At 43.1% G+C, this 17,101-nt stretch overlaps 1 protein-coding gene across 7 annotated transcripts in view; it reads left to right on the top strand.

The window, feature by feature from the left end:
• LOC124037935 (protein NDRG4) overlaps positions 1-4,138 on the top strand; it is a 47,220-nt gene extending 43,082 nt beyond the window's left edge. For 5 of the 7 annotated variants that reach the window (XM_046353252.1, XM_046353235.1, XM_046353243.1 and 2 more), the window contains 3 exons: positions 33-84; positions 426-464; positions 3,132-4,138. In XM_046353252.1, the coding sequence (XP_046209208.1) occupies positions 33-84; positions 426-464; positions 3,132-3,280 (240 nt within the window). In that variant the 3' untranslated portion in view covers positions 3,281-4,138. The remainder of the gene's footprint in view (positions 1-32; positions 85-425; positions 465-3,131) is intronic. The other 2 variants (XM_046353225.1, XM_046353269.1) reach the window with 1 other exon arrangement.
• Positions 4,139-17,101: the final 12,963 nt, after the last annotated feature.

Genomic DNA, 17,101 nt, shown 5'->3' with positions numbered 1-17,101 from the left:
TGTCCAACCGTGCTCTTCTTGTTGTTTTATAGCCTGGAAAACTGTCCGAAGCATTCAAGTACTTCCTTCAGGGGATGGGCTACAGTAAGTATCTAGAACCCGATCACAGTAATTTATCATACAGTATATGAGTGAGTGTGTGAGACTGTGCATGTGTTTGAGGTCTCTCAGAAACTAGGCATCACTACCTTGACTGAGTTTATCTCTCCATACCTTAGAAATACAATGTTGTACAGTCTTCTCCCTTGTTTGTCTTAATCCTCTGCTTAAACACTGTCTGTACGTTGGGTTGCTCTGAATGTGCGATGGATTCCAGTCCGGACTGTGTTGTGAAAATGTTGTTTGGTATGGTGCGATGTGATGTCTATTTGCAGGGACCTGTGTTGTGTTAATCTTGCCCTCTATGTTTTCCTGCCTTCGCTCAGTTGCGTATGTGAAGGATCGGAGGTTGAGTGGAGGGCCAGGTACTTCCTGTTTGCTGTTCACCTCTGACCTCCTCCTCTCTTCTTCCCCTACATGAGATGTGGAGTGATAATACTCTGATCATATATCTGCCTTGTGACTTATTATTGCATTTTATTTGTTTTGGCGCTTGATTTCTGGTCATTGGCAATCTTGACAATATATATATATTTTTTAAATAAAAAATTATGCATTTTTCCTCAGCCTAAGGGAAAATATGCCATTGTTACTTTTTTCCCCATCCCTGCCATTGCACTCTCTATCTTGCTCTTTGCATGGGATACAGTTAATTATGATCCAGAATTGAACTCTCATTGGCAAATTGGATTGTCCAAGTGAAGCAACTTTTTGAGGAATGTTTGCATGAAAACAAATAGGAAAAGATCTTGCCAGATTGTAAATGGAATATTATAGCTAATAGGCCTGTTATGCAAATACAGTGCCCTCCATAATGATTGGGACAGTGAAGCATTTTTTATTATTTGGGCTCTTTACTCTAAAAGTTTGCATTTGAAAACAAACAATGACTATGAGGTTAAAGTGCAGCTTTGATTTGAAGGTATTTTCATCCATATTGGGTGAACCATTTAGAAATTACAGCACTTTTTGTACATAGTTCCCCATTTGATATTTGTGCATCTGTAACTTTCTCACTTGTCATTATTTACGATTCATTCAGGATGATCCGTAATCATGGTAGCATCCACATTAATGTAGAAGTGTTTAGAAACATATTCTATTCAAATTTACAATAAAAGTGACTCCAAAATGACACAATACATTATTTACCATTCATTTCGATTGGGAACAAAAATCTGAAACACAACCAAAACGAACAGCAGATGCATCCGACAGAATTGTAGAGTCACAAACTCATAGTCATTGCGTGCTATACACTGCCTTCGGAAAATATTCAGACCCCTTGACTTGTTCCACTCCTGTGTTGTCTTGGCTGTGTGCTCAGGGTCGTTGTCCTGTTGGAAGGTGAACCTTTGCTCCAGTCTGCGGTCCTGAGCATTCTGGAGCAGGTGTTCATCAAGGATCTATGTACTTTGCTCCGTTCATCTTTGCCCCGATCCTGACTAGTCTCCCAGTCCGTGCAGCTGAAAAACATCCCCACAGCATGATGCTGCCACCACCATGCTTCACCGTAGGGATGGTGGCTGGTTTCCTCCAGACGTGATGCTTGGCATTCAGGCCAAAGAGTTCAATCTTGGTTTCATCAGACCAGAGAATCTTGTTTCTCATGGTCTGAGAGTCCTTTAGGTGCCTTTTGGAAAACTCCAAGTGGGCTGTCATGTGCCTTTTACTGAGGAGTGACTTCCATCTGGCCATTCTACCAAAAATGCCTGATTGGTGGAGTGCTGCAGAGAGTTGACCTTCTGGAAGGTTCTTCCATCTCCACAGAGGAACTCTAGAGCTCTGACAGAGTGGTCCTTCTGTAGCTCAGTTGGTAGAGCATGGCGCTTGTAACGCCAGGGTAGTGGGTTCGATTCCCGGGACCACCCATACGTAGGATGTATGCACACATGACTGTAAGTCGCTTTGGATAAAAGCGTCTGCTAAATGGCATATATTATATATATTATATATTATTATTTAATTATTATTATTATATTACCTCCCTGACCAAGGCCCTTCCCCCCCGATTGCTCAGTTTGGCCAGGTGGCCAGCTCTAGGAAGAGTTTTGCTGGTTCCAAACTTCTTCCATTTAAGAATGATGGAGGCCACTGTGTTCTTGGGGACCTTCAATGCTGCAGAAATGTTTTGGTGTCCTTCCCCAGATCTGCGCCTTGACACAATCCTGTCTCTGAGCTATAAGGACAATTCCTTCGACCTCACGGCTTGGTTTTTGCTCTGACATGCACTGTCAACTGTGGGAAAGGGGGATACCTAGTCAGTTGTTCAACTGAATGTATTCAACTGAAATGTGTCTTCCGCATTTAACCCAACCCCTCTGAATCAGAGAGGTGCGGGGGGCTGCCTTAATCAACATCCACGTCTTCGGGGCGCCCGGGGAACAGTGGGTTAACTGCCTTGATCAGGGGCAGAACAACAGATTTTTACCTTCTCAGCTCTAACCACTGGGACCTTTTATAGACAGGTGTTTGCCTTTCAAATCATGTCCAATCATTTGAAGTTACCACAGGTGGACAGTCAAGTTGTAGAAACAGCTCAAAGATGATCATTGGAAACAGGATGCACCCATGCTCAATTTCGAGTCTCATAGCAAAGGGTCTGAATACTTGTGTAAATAAGGTATTTCTGTTTTTTATTTGTAATAAATTTGCAAACATTTCTAAAACTTGTTTTCAGGCTGTCATTATGGGGTATTGTGTGTAGATTGCTGAGGATTTTTTAACATTTTAGAATAAGGCTGTAACGTAACAAAATGTGGAAAAAGTCAAAGGGTCTGAATACTTTCCGAAGGCACTGTATATATGGGACCAAATACTTAACTTTCTGCTACATTAATACACATGTAAGTGAATTCGTCCCAATACATTTGCTCCTCTAAAATTGGGGGAGGGGACTGTCCGCTTTTACCTTTACCTTCAGACTGACCTCCCAAAATTGTACCTTCCCCTATTTCATTCTGTCTTATTTATTTCACTCTCTTTCTCTCTCTGTCTCCCTCTCTCTTTTACTCTGTCTGTCTCTCTCTTAGTGCCCTCTGCCAGTATGACCCGTCTGGCACGCTCCCGAACGGCCTCACTGACCAGTGGCAGCTCCATTGAGAGCTCTCGTATCCGGGGTTTTACACACACTGACAGCAACGAGGGCCAGGTCAGCCACACCATGGAGGTGTCCTGCTGAACCCTCAAACACACACACGTAGATAAACAGACAGACAGAATGACGTTGGTTGGAGAGAGATGAGTTTCTACTTTGAAATTGTTAGTGCAGGATGTTCTCTCTATCTATCTCTATTTGTCTTTGTCCTAGTAATATCTTTCCCAAAGTCCCTCAGTATTTTACAACTTTTGCCCCTCCCCCCACTGTAAAATGACACCAATGTATTACTCTCCCCCCTTAAACTTAAGAAAGTTTTGGTTTTCTTGAATTGTCGTCTATTTTGCTCAGTGTCTCCTCCCCCTTAATTTTCTCCTGCTCCCCCAGCCCTCCACCTCCACCTGCGCCCGCCCTCCTCCCACCCATAGCCTCATCTGCCCCCTCCCACACTCATCCGCTTGCCTGCCGAGAGTTTCTATGAGGTGGTCAATGATGGTAGTTAAGTGGTTTATGGTCAGTGAGGATGGTTGGGTCACTGGGGAAAAGACATACCTGACAATATGTATTAGGTTGCTCTATTCTTGCTCTTTGTCTGGGAAGTTGAAGATTTGACAGAAAGCAGCACACAGCCTTATATTTCAGAGGGGGTTTGTATCACATTGTGGAGGATGTGTCTGTCTGACAGCTACTAGATCAGTATTCCCACTCCACATTCCATGCGTGGCGTTTTCCCATTGATTGTCATAAAAAGCATAAATACGTGTAGAGTGATTCTATACCCATGTAGCCCACGTGACTCCACTCACCTGCATTGGTAGGAGCATCCACCCTATAGGCAGTGTGACCACGGTCATTTCCAGCTCCCTAAAATGGAAGTAGTTCTGCCGAGGATCGGTTCTTAGTGGTCTCCCAAATGACAATCACACCTTGACCCAAACCAAACCAGACCTAGGAGTCGAGGCAGAACCTGTTAGATCTGAGATGTTCTTCTCTGAGGTCATATATACCAAATCTACACACACACACACTAACCTACGACGGCTGGGCTCTGTAAGGGGACCGATTGAAATGATATCTGCACAGAAGCACAAAACATGCACAAACTTACACACACATGCAAACACTGTCAATGTGTCACAGTTCATGTATTTACATACCCATATGCATAGCTCACATAGAGAACTATCATCCCACAGACCTCTTTTTCCCTCCATGATATTGAGCTGAAATACTGGTCGTTGTTAATGGAGAGGAGTGTGCTGCTAGCTGCTGTGATGGACGACCCATTGAGTCAAGTCCTATGAGGAGGAGCTGTTGTCCCTGACAATTTGCACAGTAATGTCTTTCTACATTCTATTTGCATTCCTTATTCTCAGTAAAAACATCTCCCTATTCTCTATTTGAATGTCAATCTCTGCATCCCCGACAAGGGTGAGGTGGGATAACTACTACTGCAGGGTGCTTCCTGGGACTGTCTGTAAGGGACGGGACTTTTTTGGGGCCCATTGCTCAAAGCTAGGAATGTAGGGAAATCCCATCCCCAACCACAAGATGCCCTGCCCCTTACAGATACGTCCAGTCGTCCCAAAAGGGCTATCAGCTGAGGTCACTTTTCAGTTCATAGTGTTGCCTGGCAACAGTGCACCAACGTACAACGGTCCCCAAGGGGTACACAGCAAAGATTTTAGGACAGAGAGATGAATTCATGAATGACTTCTGACAAAGAGTGAGGGAAAGGGAGAGATTATGTCTGGATGAATAAGAGGAATTTTCATTTGTAAAGATGGAAAGAGTGTGAGAGAGCTGGATCTACAAAATGTCTTGATAGGGGGACAATACGGGGGGGGGGGGTAATACATGTAAAGAGGTTATGAGTGGGGCTTCTGGGAGAGGATATTGGGTCAGGTCAACAAACACTCCCTAATACTCCTCTAATCTGTTTGCATGCACCTTAATGTGTGATATTCAAGGCTGTGGTCATGCATTTTCTCTCCGTAAGACTACTGTTGCTGTCAACTCTTGAGCAGGCCTGATTTTGACCCCTCCCTCAGTCTCATGCATACTGTCTGGTGGCCCCTGAATGTAATTGGTCATATTAAAGTGCTGTACAGTATCGTCCAAGTGCCCCTTCCACCTACCCACCACCATTACCCGCTTGTAGCTGATTTCCCCCTTACCCTAACTCCTACCCTACATTGTATCCTAACTCCTACCCTACACTGTACCCTAACTACTCCCCTACATTGTAACCTAACCCCTACCCTACACTGTATCCTAACTCCTACCCTACTCTACATTGTACCCTAACACCTACCCTACATTGTATCCTAACTCCTACCCTACACTGTACCCTAACTACTCCCCTACATTGTAACCTAACCCCTACCCTACACTGTATCCTAACTCCTACCCTACTCTACATTGTACCCTAACACCTACCCTACATTGTATCCTAACTCCTACCCAACCCTACATTGTATCCTAACTCCTACCCTACACTGTACCCTAACTACTCCCCTACATTGTAACCTAACCCCTACCCTACACTGTATCCTAACTCCTACCCTACTCTACATTGTACCCTAACACCTACCCTACATTGTATCCTAACTCCTACCCTACACTGTACCCTAACTACTCCCCTACATTGTAACCTAACCCCTACCCTACACTGTATCCTAACTCCTACCCTACTCTACATTGTACCCTAACACCTACCCTACATTGTATCCTAACTCCTACCCTACACTGTACCCTAACTACTCCCCTACATTGTAACCTAACCCCTACCCTACACTGTATCCTAACTCCTACCCTACTCTACATTGTACCCTAACACCTACCCTACATTGTATCCTAACTCCTACCCAACCCTACATTGTATCCTAACTCCTACCCTACACTGTACCCTAACTACTCCCCTACATTGTAACCTAACCCCTACCCTACACTGTATCCTAACTCCTACCCTACTCTACATTGTACCCTAACACCTACCCTACATTGTATCCTAACTCCTACCCTACACTGTACCCTAACTACTCCCCTACATTGTAACCTAACCCCTACCCTACACTGTACCCTAACTCCTACCCTACCCTACATTGTACCCTAATTCCTACCCTACATTGTACCCTAACTCCTACCCTACATTGTACCCTAATTCCTACCCTACATTGTACCCTAACTCCTACCCTACCCTACATTGTACCCTAACTCCTAACTTACATTGTACCCTAACTCCTACCCTACTCTACATTGTACCCTAACACCTACCCTACATTGTACCCTAACTCCTACCCTACATTGTACCCTAACTCCTACCCTACATTGTACCCTAATTCCTACCCTACATTGTACCCTAACTCCTACCCTAACTCGTCCAAGAACCCAAGTCCTTCCAGGTCCTCCTTGCTCTGTAGATAGAGCAGGTTAACTGAAAGAACACTCCAACACTCAACACTATTGTATTGTGACAAACAGCATTTGGTTCCTCTTTCCTAGAGTTCCCCTTTTTACATAACAATATAATTCAGTTTTCTGTGGTGTATTGGTTCTCGTGTATTATTATTATTATTACAGTATTATTGATTGATTTATATTGAGCAATAAGTTGTTTTTTGACTGTATGGTTTCATGAGAGTCTCCCCAACATTGTTTCTGTTCACAGAGAAAGTAGGAATTGACTCTTACCTGCTTAGTCATAAAATGTGTAATGTAAAGTTTAAATATACATATAGTATATATACCGTATCTTTCTCTGTCCAAGCATTGAACATGTAAAGACAAAGAAATAAAGACTATGTCAGCATGGAGTCATATGTTTAATAAGTGCATTTCTTTGCAACACTGGTTTTATTGAAAAAGTCATGATTCACACATTTTTTCACTTCCACCGTTGCTGGATATGTACACAACAAAATACACACTGTCAAGTGATCAATAAACACTTATTTAGATGCGACTCAAACATTATTGTTGTATATATACAGTACATTTACATTTAAGTCATTTAGCAGACGCTCTTATCAGTAGTTCACCCAAAAGTAACCTTGCTGTGGGGGTGACCTTTTGGCGGTGATGTTGAAGTGGCAGACAGCGTCTTTGTTGTAGCAGTTATTCGTAAAGGGCGACCCCGTATGTGACGTCGTTCGTTCCCCTGGATGGTGTTGGAGATGTGAATCACCACACTGCCTGGAATACTGACCCCCACAACCAGAGAGCTCAGCTCTGTATAGCAGCTCAGGCTGCTATACAGTCTCACAGAGTTGAGCAGGTTTGGGGTCATGACCCCAAGAGCCAAAGCTGAATATACAGTTGAAGTTTACATACACCTTAGCCAAATAAATATAAACTCAGTTTTTCACAATTCCTGACATGTATTCCTAGTAAAAACTCAGTGTCTTAGGTCGGTTAGGATCACCATTTTATTTTAAGAATGTGAAATGTCAGAATATTAGTAGAGAGAATGATTTATTTCAGCTTTTATTTCTTTCATCACATTCCCAGTGGGTCAGAAGTTTACATACACTCAATTAGTATTTGGTAGCATTGCCTTTCAATTTGGTTTAACTTGGGTCAACTGTTTCGGGTAGCCTTCCACAAGCTTCCCACAATAAGTTGGGTGAGTTTTGGCCCATTCCTCCTGAGTCAGGTTTGTAGGCCTCCTTGCTCGCACAGGCTTTTTTAGTTCTGCCCACAAATGTTCTATAGGATTGAGGTCAGGGCTTTGTGATGGCCACTCCAATACCTTGACATTTTCCTTAAGCCATTTTGCCACAACTTTGGAAGTATGCTTGGGGTCAAGCTTGAACTTCCTGACTGATGTCTTGAGATGTTGCTTCAATATATCCACATAATTTTCCATCTATTTTGTGAAGTGCACCAATCCCTCCTGCAGCAAAGCACCCCCACAACATGATGCTGCCACACACCCTTTTTCCTCCAAACAACGATGGTAAGTTCTATTTTTGTTTCATCAGACCAGAGGATATTTCTCCAAAAAGTACAATCTTTGTCCCCATGTGCAGTTGCAAACCTTAGTCTGGCTTTTTTATGGCGGTTTTGGAACAGTGGCATCTTCCTTGCTGAGCGGCCTTTCAGGTTATGTCGATATAGGACTTGTTTTTACTGTGGATACAGATACTTTTGTACACGTTTCCTCCAGCATCTTCACAAGGTCCTTTGCTGTTGTTCTGGGATCGATTTGCACTTTTCGCACCCTAGTACGTTCATCTCTAGGAGACAGAACACGTCTCCTTCTTGAGTGGTATGACAGCTGCATGGTCCCATGGTGTTTATACTTGGGTACTATTGTTTGTACAGATGAACGGGGTACCTTCAGGAGTTTGGAAATTGCTCCCAAGGATGAACCACATTTGTGGAGGTCAGCAATTTGTTTTCTGAGGTCTTGGCTGATTTCTTTTGATTTTCCCATGATGTCAAGCAAAGAGGCACTGAGTTTGAAGGTAGGCCTTGAAATATATCTACAGGCACACCTTCAATTGACTCAAATGGTGTCAATTAGCCTATCAGAAGCTTATAAGCCATGACATTTTCTGGAATTTTCCAAGCTTTTTAAAGGCACAGTCAATTTAGTGTATGTAAACTTCTGACTCACTGGAATTGTGATACAGTGAATTATAAGTGAAATAATCTGTCTGTAAACAATTGTTGGAAAAATGACTTGTGTCGTGCGCAAAGTAGATGTCCTAACGACTTGGCAAAACTATAGTTTGTTAACAAGAAATTTGTGGAGTGGTTGAAAAACGAGTTTTAATGACTCCAACCTAAGTGTATGTCAACTTCTGACTTCAACTGTAGTATATAGTAGCTGAATATATGTCGGGACCAGTCATGCTCTGAAGGCTGCCTATAGAACCGTTTCCTACACGAGACACAGAATGAACAACAGGACAGTGACACCACAGCAGCAATCAGCTCTTTAAACGCTGATGAGAAAGTTATAGATGTCAATACAAGTGCTGTGGAATAAAAGCATGGTGATGTTCAAGGGGCGGGGCAGTAAGATGTTGGCCATTCTAGCACTGGTCCAGGTCTTTCAGACATTTGTTAGCCTCCTGTCCCCTGACCACCTGCATGTTGGCAAACTTCTCCAGGTCCCCCATCTCTGCTATGACCTCCTGCAGCTGGTGAGAGTGCCTAATCATTCCTCAATACACAGTCACAATGAGGATCCACATGCTTCTCTACAACACCTTTAAAACATAGTAGTCATACATGTTCATATTTAATGTACTGTGGCTGCTCATTGTTAGGGTTAGTATGTTTTACTATAGTTTGTGACCCAGCATAGAGAAATATGTTGGGTTTTTAAAACATGTTTGACAACATCCATTCATTGTTTATTGCCTTTGTTTATTTAACTTTATTTCTGGTTGATGCAATGAGCTGCTGGGTCTGAGGCAGTTTGTTCTTTATGACCTGCAGAGACATAGTCCCGTACAGATCCCCATCATCTGCATACTCCAGCACACAATACGCCTCTTCAGACCCAGCAACAGACCCTCCACTTTCACAGGCTAGAGGTGAACATTAGACAGGTAACAGGCTAGAGGTTACAGGTGACCAGTAGACAGGTAACAGGTGAACAGTAGACAGGTAACAGGTGAACATTCGACAGGTAACAGGTGAACGGTAGACAGGTTACAGGTGAACAGTAGACAGGTAACAGGTTACAGGTGAACAGTAGACAGGTAACAGGTTACAGGTGAACAGTAGACAGGTAACAGGCTACAGGTGAACATTAGACAGGTTACAGGTGACCATTAGACAGGTAACAGGTGAACAGTAGACAGGTAACAGGTGACCAGTTGACAGGTAACAGGTTAGAGGTGAACAGTAGACAGGTAACAGGTGAACAGTAGACAGGTAACAGGTGACCAGTTGACAGGTAACAGGTTAGAGGTGAACAGTAGACAGGTAACAGGTTAGAGGTGAACACTAGACGGGTAACAGGCTACAGGTGAACAGTAGAAAGGTAACAGGTGAACAGTAGACAGGTAACAGACGAACAGTAGACAGGTAACAGGCTATAGGTGAACATTAGACAGGTTACAGGTGAACAGTAGTCAGGTAACAGGTGAACATTAGACAGGTTACAGGTGAACAGTAGACATGTAACAGGTTGCAGGTGAACATTAGACAGGTTACAGGTGAACAGTAGACATGTAACAGGTTACAGGTGAACAGTAAACAGGTAACAGGTTACAGGTGAACAGTAGACAGGTAACAGGTTACAGGTGAACAGGTAACAGGTTACAGGTTAACGGTAGACAGGTAACAGGTGAAAGGTAGACAGGTAACAGGTTACAGGTGAACAGTAGACAGGTAACAGGTTACAGGTGAACATTAGACAGGTTACAGGTGAACAGTAGACATGTTACAGGTGAACAGTAAACAGGTAACAGGTTACAGGTGAACGGTAGACAGGTAACAGGTTACAGGTTAACGGTAGACAGGTAACAGGTGAAAGGTAGACAGGTAACAGGTTACAGGTGAACAGTAGACAGGTAACAGGCTACAGGTGAACATTAGATAGGTTACAGGTGAACAGTAGACAGGTAACAGGTTAGAGGTGAACAGTAGACAGGTAACAGGTGACCAGTTGATAGGTAACGGGCGAACAGTAGACAGGTAACAGGCTACAGGTGAACATTAGACAGGTTACAGGTGGCCATTAGACAGGTAACAGGTTACAGGTGAACAGTAGACAGGTAACAGGTGAACAGTAGTCAGGTAACAGGTTACAGGTGAACAGTAGACAGGTAACAGGTTACAGGTGAACATTAGACAGGTTACAGGTGAACAGTAGACATGTAACAGGTTGCAGGTGAACATTAGACAGGTTACAGGTGAACAGTAGACATGTTACAGGTGAACAGTAGACAGGTAACAGGCTGCAGGTGAACATTAGACAGGTTACAGGTGAACAGTAGACATGTTACAGGTGAACAGTAGACATGTAACAGGTTACAGGTGAACAGTAGACAGGTAACAGGTGAACAGTAGACAGGTAACAGGTGAACAGCAGACAGGTAACAGGTTACAGGTGAACAGTAGACAGACAACAGGCTATAGGCTGTATCATCATCGTTGGTGATCAGGCCTACCAACGTCATGGTGTTGGACAGTGGTAGGTCGGATCACCAATGACGATGAGACCCACAACCGAGGCTACGCAGTTGTGGGTGAACAGGGAGTACAGGACTAAGCACACACCACACAGGGACTACGATGGTCTGCTTGTAACGTGTAGGTATTACAGATTGGGTCAGGGAGAGGTTGAAAATGTCAGTGAAGACACTTGCCATCTGGTCAGCGCAGACTCTGAGTACACGTCCTGGTAATCCATCTGGCCTTGTGAATTTAACCTGTTTAAAAGGTCTTACATCGGCTACAGAGAACTTAATCACACAGTCATCCGGAACATGCTCTCATTAGGGAAGGGGCGCTCAGGTCACACACACACACAATCATTCAGCGACAACCAGGCCTGCGAAGAACAGTGGGAGAAATGTGCAGAGAAAGCATACAATATTGTAATACACACCTGCAGGACCTTTTTTAACATTGAATTGTCAAAGATTCATGTAGACAAAATGTGTTATCAGCTGAGCAGGACAGTGGTGAGGATGGAGACCGTCCCAGTGATCATCAATGTAAACACCAGAGAGGACTTCATGTTTGGCCAGAGTACAGAATGGATGTTAGACCAATTGCTCTAAGACCCATGTAAATATGAGAGGCATATGCGACTCCCTCTTGTGAAAAAAGACATAAGGCATTAATGCTGATAAGAATAATGGTAAGAAAGAAAAATGTGAAAGAAAAAAGATGGGAAGTTAATTTTTATAGTTTGGGTTTGCAAATGAAATATGACCAAATATGTGTGGTAGGGAAAAAAATATTAGGAACAGAAACATGTTCTACTTCTGTTCACAAGGCAACACGATAGATGAGAAAAGATATCGGATTGTGCAAGAGCTTATTCTAACTCGCTCTCAGTTCCACTATTTGTCACGCTTGGTTTGTGCAATTAAATTATATTGAAAAGTTGCCCCCGTAAAAGAATGTCTGTTCTTCGTCAAGCATGTCTGATCTATGGCAATGCCAGACCTTTAGCTATACACTTTAGTGAGCAGCTTCAAGTCTACTGTACGTCACACCGAGATGGATCTTCATTTTCTAACATTTTAGAGCTAGTGTGGTGTTTAAAGGAGTTCAAATTTAAAAATATCAAGTAGTAGTGGGGTTAGCTTATCTGATAACTTTTTAAAGAGGTCCTCTAGAAAACCATCTGGGGCTATAGGCATTTCACATGGCAATGCTTGGGTGCTTGTCTTACTTAAGAATGGTGACTCAAACTATACGTCCAGCTCAGAATGAATGTACAAAACATTAAGAGCATCGGCTCTTTCCATGACATAGACTGACCAAGTGAATCCAGGGGAAAGCTATGATCCTTTATTGATGTGACTTGTTAAATCCACTTCAATCAGTGTAGATGAAGGGGAGGAGACAGGTTAAAGACGGATTTTGAAGCCTTGAGACAAGCCAACATTGGACAAGACAAAAAATGTAAGTGCCTTTGAACGGGGTACAGTAGTAGGTGCCAGGGGCACCTGTCAAGAACTGCAACCCTACTGGGTTTTTCACGCAGAACACCTCGTCCAATTCTCCCTTGTAGGGTGGACTGGTGATTCAGCTGCCAGCCTGTATGCTCTTTAAAATCAAATAAAAAACAGTTAGTCTGATACCAAAACTGAATCACAATGTATTTATTATGAGCACACCCCACTATTGGTTAGAATGAGATTTCAGAAATCATGATGCTGTCTGCAATTCAACAGACGGTGAATGCGTTACCATCGCGCCAAACAGCACTTGTGATAAACATCGTTACAGGCAATTTAAGCAATTATTTAACTGGCTGCTGACCGGTTGAGTATCTATTCTTCCCGAAAGTCCTTCATAAGGACAAGTGACATGTCAAAAACATCACCATCCAGACAGACTGAGAGGAACCTCTGACTGGATGTAATATAGCCATCATCCGCTGGGATTTTGTGCTGTATTGCTACCATCTCGCTACAACACACACACTCGTACTCTCTAGCCATTATCTAGCAGGATCCGCACTCACCCAATTGTGGCACAGCTACACCGAACCTCTAGCTGAGGTGTTTCAGGTGGCGTATCTGTGTCACTGCTACGAGAACAAACTCTTTGATTTGGGGCATCGATCAGCTCAAACATGAACGTCTTCAGTAGGTTGATTGGCTCCCCAACTGACTTTATTTCATCCTCTGTTATTAACTCATTCTCATACTCGGAGCTACTCTTGGTAAATTGTTGGATCCTGTGTTTTACATTATAGCCATTACCATATATATGATTGAATATTATCTGCTTTTGGCTTGTGTGGATGTATGTATGTGTTATGCAACATAGCTGACTTGAACCATTGTTAAAAGTATCAGGGCCATGGGACTTTCTCATGATGGAAAAATACAGAGAAGCATGAAGACAGGAACTGTTCAAATTAGTTGGGAGGGGGGCACATTCAGAGCGGGGTGTTGCGAACAAGCAGTCTTTTGTTAGATAACAGGAGCCAGGTGAGAGATAACGGTATGGAGCATGAGAGCCTGGATGTTCTTCATGTTCTCCACAAGCAACAGTTACATCTATCAACAGAAGCGCCAAGAGGCGGGGACCCGCCTGAGCGCCTGCAATAGGCTGAGCAAGTTTAAACCACGCCCAGTCTCTACTGTGATAGGCCAACAGACGGGTTGGAACTGTCTATCACAGTATAAAGAATACTGTTGTCAGTTCTCTGTTCTGCCCTGCGTGGTAATTACAGTGAGCCGTATATACGAAAGTTGCATTTGCCATTTATTACTTAGCTAATATATGACTCATTGTTATATTTATCCTGATACCAGATTCGAATTTACGCAACTCTAACAAAATTCAGACATTTTTGTGAGTTCCAACATGTTCTCTCCTGCCAGTGACGCAACAATGCCAATATGGCGACTAACAACTGGCCGGCGTTCTAAATCCTAGTTCCTCTTTAAAGATTGGTCCGAGGGTTCTGACCTCACAACCACAGGCAAGATAACTGGCTAACGTTGGCTACTGTAGCTTACTATGCAGACGACACACAATTAATCTTCTCCTTTCCCTTCTGATGACCAGGTGGCGACCGCATCTCTGCATGTCTGGCAGTGTGGATGAGACTACTTCCAAACACAAATGAGAGAACAGCTCACTGACCATTTAACTCGCCCTAACAGCGCTGGTTAGGCTGTTATGTTATCCAGTGCGTTGGTTACTGCAACTGTGCTGCAGGCAACAATTTACGCTTTTTGCCAACGTTTACTGACACCGGCCAAAATCAACAGGTGTTGGGCGTTCATAAAGTAATCAGTTATTCTGCGCTCTAGCACTCAGACGAGAGTGCTCTGATATCGGAGCAGATAGCCAGAGCGAATTTACCAGCTACGTCTATCAACAGTTGTCGCAGTGACATTCTATTGAAACGGTTACTTGCATAGTGGAGTCTTTTGTTCAGACAAATAGCTAGCTATGTAAACAATGAACCATAATCCCCTCATGACGTTCGTGCCCTGCATAAATCTGCAGGTAGCTAACCAACCAGATTCACTGTTAGGTAGCTGAGTCTTTCTACAATTGGAGGACATTTTCTGTCCCACCCTAGAAATGTGACATTCTATTGAAACGGTTACTTGCATAGTGGAGTCTTTTGTTCAGACAAATAGCTAGCTAATAATCCTAACCAACCAGATTCACTGTTAGGTAGCTGAGTCTTTCTACAATTGGAGGACATTTTCTGTCCCACCCTAGAAAGGTCTAATAATCCAGGCCCAAAATGGTAAAACATGTACTTGTGTAAATGATACTTGTCATGAGACAAAATGTATATATAGTTGTAGAAAAGTGGTGCCAAAATAATTTAAAATACCAAATAGTTCTTGAGCACCCCCCAAAATGGCATTTCTCTTGTGCCACCTTCTTGATGACCAAATTGCACATCAAATATAACAGTTAAAATAAGTTTTAAATCTACTTGTTTTGGTATGATTTTGTTATATGTCTCTTGTAATTGTTAAAACATGTGTTTAATCATCACATTTTAAATGACATAAATTATGCACTGAAGTTGTGTCCCACAACATGCATGCAGCCCTGTTACCAGAAACCTATTTATGTCACACCCTGATCTGTTCACCTGTCCTCATTATTGTCTCCACCCCCTCCAGATGTCGCTTGTTTTCCCCAGTGTATTTATCTCTGTGTTTCCTGTCTCTCTGTGCCAGTTCATCTTGTATGTTCCAAGTCAACCAGCGGGTTTCCCGTACTCTTTGCCTTTCCTTTTCTCCTTTTTTCTAGTCCTCCTGGTTTTGACCCTTGCCTGTTCTGGACTCTGTACCCACCTTCCTGACCATTCTGCCTGCCTTGACCACGAGCCTTTCTGCTACTCTATACCTCCTGAACTCTGATCTGGTTTTGACCTTTTCCTGTCCACGACCATTCTCTTGCCTCCTCCTTTTGGATTATTAAACATTGTAAAACTCCAACCATCTGCCTCCTGTGTCTGCATCTGGGTCTCGCCCTTGTGTCATGATAATTTAGCCTGGCAGAGGACCTAAAAAAAACACATGAGTCACATGACAGAGGAAATATCATCAAACCATTTGCTAACACCATGGGTAGACCAAAGGTATGTCCTCTTTTTTATATTCCTCCAATCTTTTCAGCCTTGATTGAGTGTCACTCTAACCAACACAACCCTGTTACTCATTATCAGAATAAGACAAATTCATTTCAAAGTTCTGTTTTATATTTATGTAAAACTAAGTTTGTCCTTGACCTTGACAGTAACGCTACATTCCACAGCTAGCATCTATTCCTGAGAAAAAGCTTACATTAGCATAGATTGCACTACAGTATTAGGGTTGAATCTCCTTCAGTTCACTCTGCAGGTGAAATAGTGAGGTGACAATATATTTGTTTCTTTTAGGCAACGTGATCTTCGGATAAGAAAAAGGAGGGCTGCCAAAGAAATTCAACCGTGAGCTGCAGAAGCTACAAGATCAGTTGAGGAAAGTCGAACAGCGAGCAGAAAAATACAGAAAGCAGCTCCAACAATCGAAATGGGACCACCCGTCTCCAAGATCCAAAGTCAACAAGTTGGTTCCGCAAATCTCGGGCACATCCTTAAGGAGAACCCTGTTGTTTCATACAGCAGTAGCTGAGGAAGTATGTAACAAGTACGCACATTCAAAGAGGGAGCGTGACAGACAAGTCATTGCAGGAATAGTCACCAGCAGAATCCTGAAAAAGTACAGGTTGCAGAGATTGGCAGAGGAGGTTTTTGGATTTTCAAGGAGGTGGACAAAACTGGCAAATGAAAATGTCTACAGGAATCAGAGGAAGAAGCCCGAGGGTATTGCTGCCACGATGAGATCAAAGGTGATATTATTATTTTTACTTGACGATGTCAGCAGGATCACAACTGGGGGGAAAAGCAAATGGTGACAAGAAACTGCAGAAAAGATTACTGGTGGATTCAATGAAGAACCTCAATTTGAAGTTCCTGGATGAGCATACCAACCTCCGTCTATCATATTCACCGCTCTGCACACTTCGCCCCTACCCCGTCCAACATTGGCAGATCGTGACACATGCATGTGCAAACAACATGAAAATCTAGGCTTTATTGCCAAAAAGCTTCACCAGATGCACATCATCGACTCATCCGATGTAGAGAGCCTGACACATGACATCACGTGACCCCACAAGCAATGTATGTATGGGGAATGTGAGCAATGCAGCGATTAATATCTATCCCCACAAAAG

The sequence above is a fragment of the Oncorhynchus gorbuscha genome, linkage group LG01 (assembly GCF_021184085.1).
Source record: "Oncorhynchus gorbuscha isolate QuinsamMale2020 ecotype Even-year linkage group LG01, OgorEven_v1.0, whole genome shotgun sequence".
Taxonomy (NCBI): Eukaryota; Metazoa; Chordata; class Actinopteri; order Salmoniformes; family Salmonidae; genus Oncorhynchus; species Oncorhynchus gorbuscha.
The sequence above is the reverse complement of the archived record's forward strand: the minus strand, read 5'-3'. Positions and strand labels throughout refer to the sequence as shown.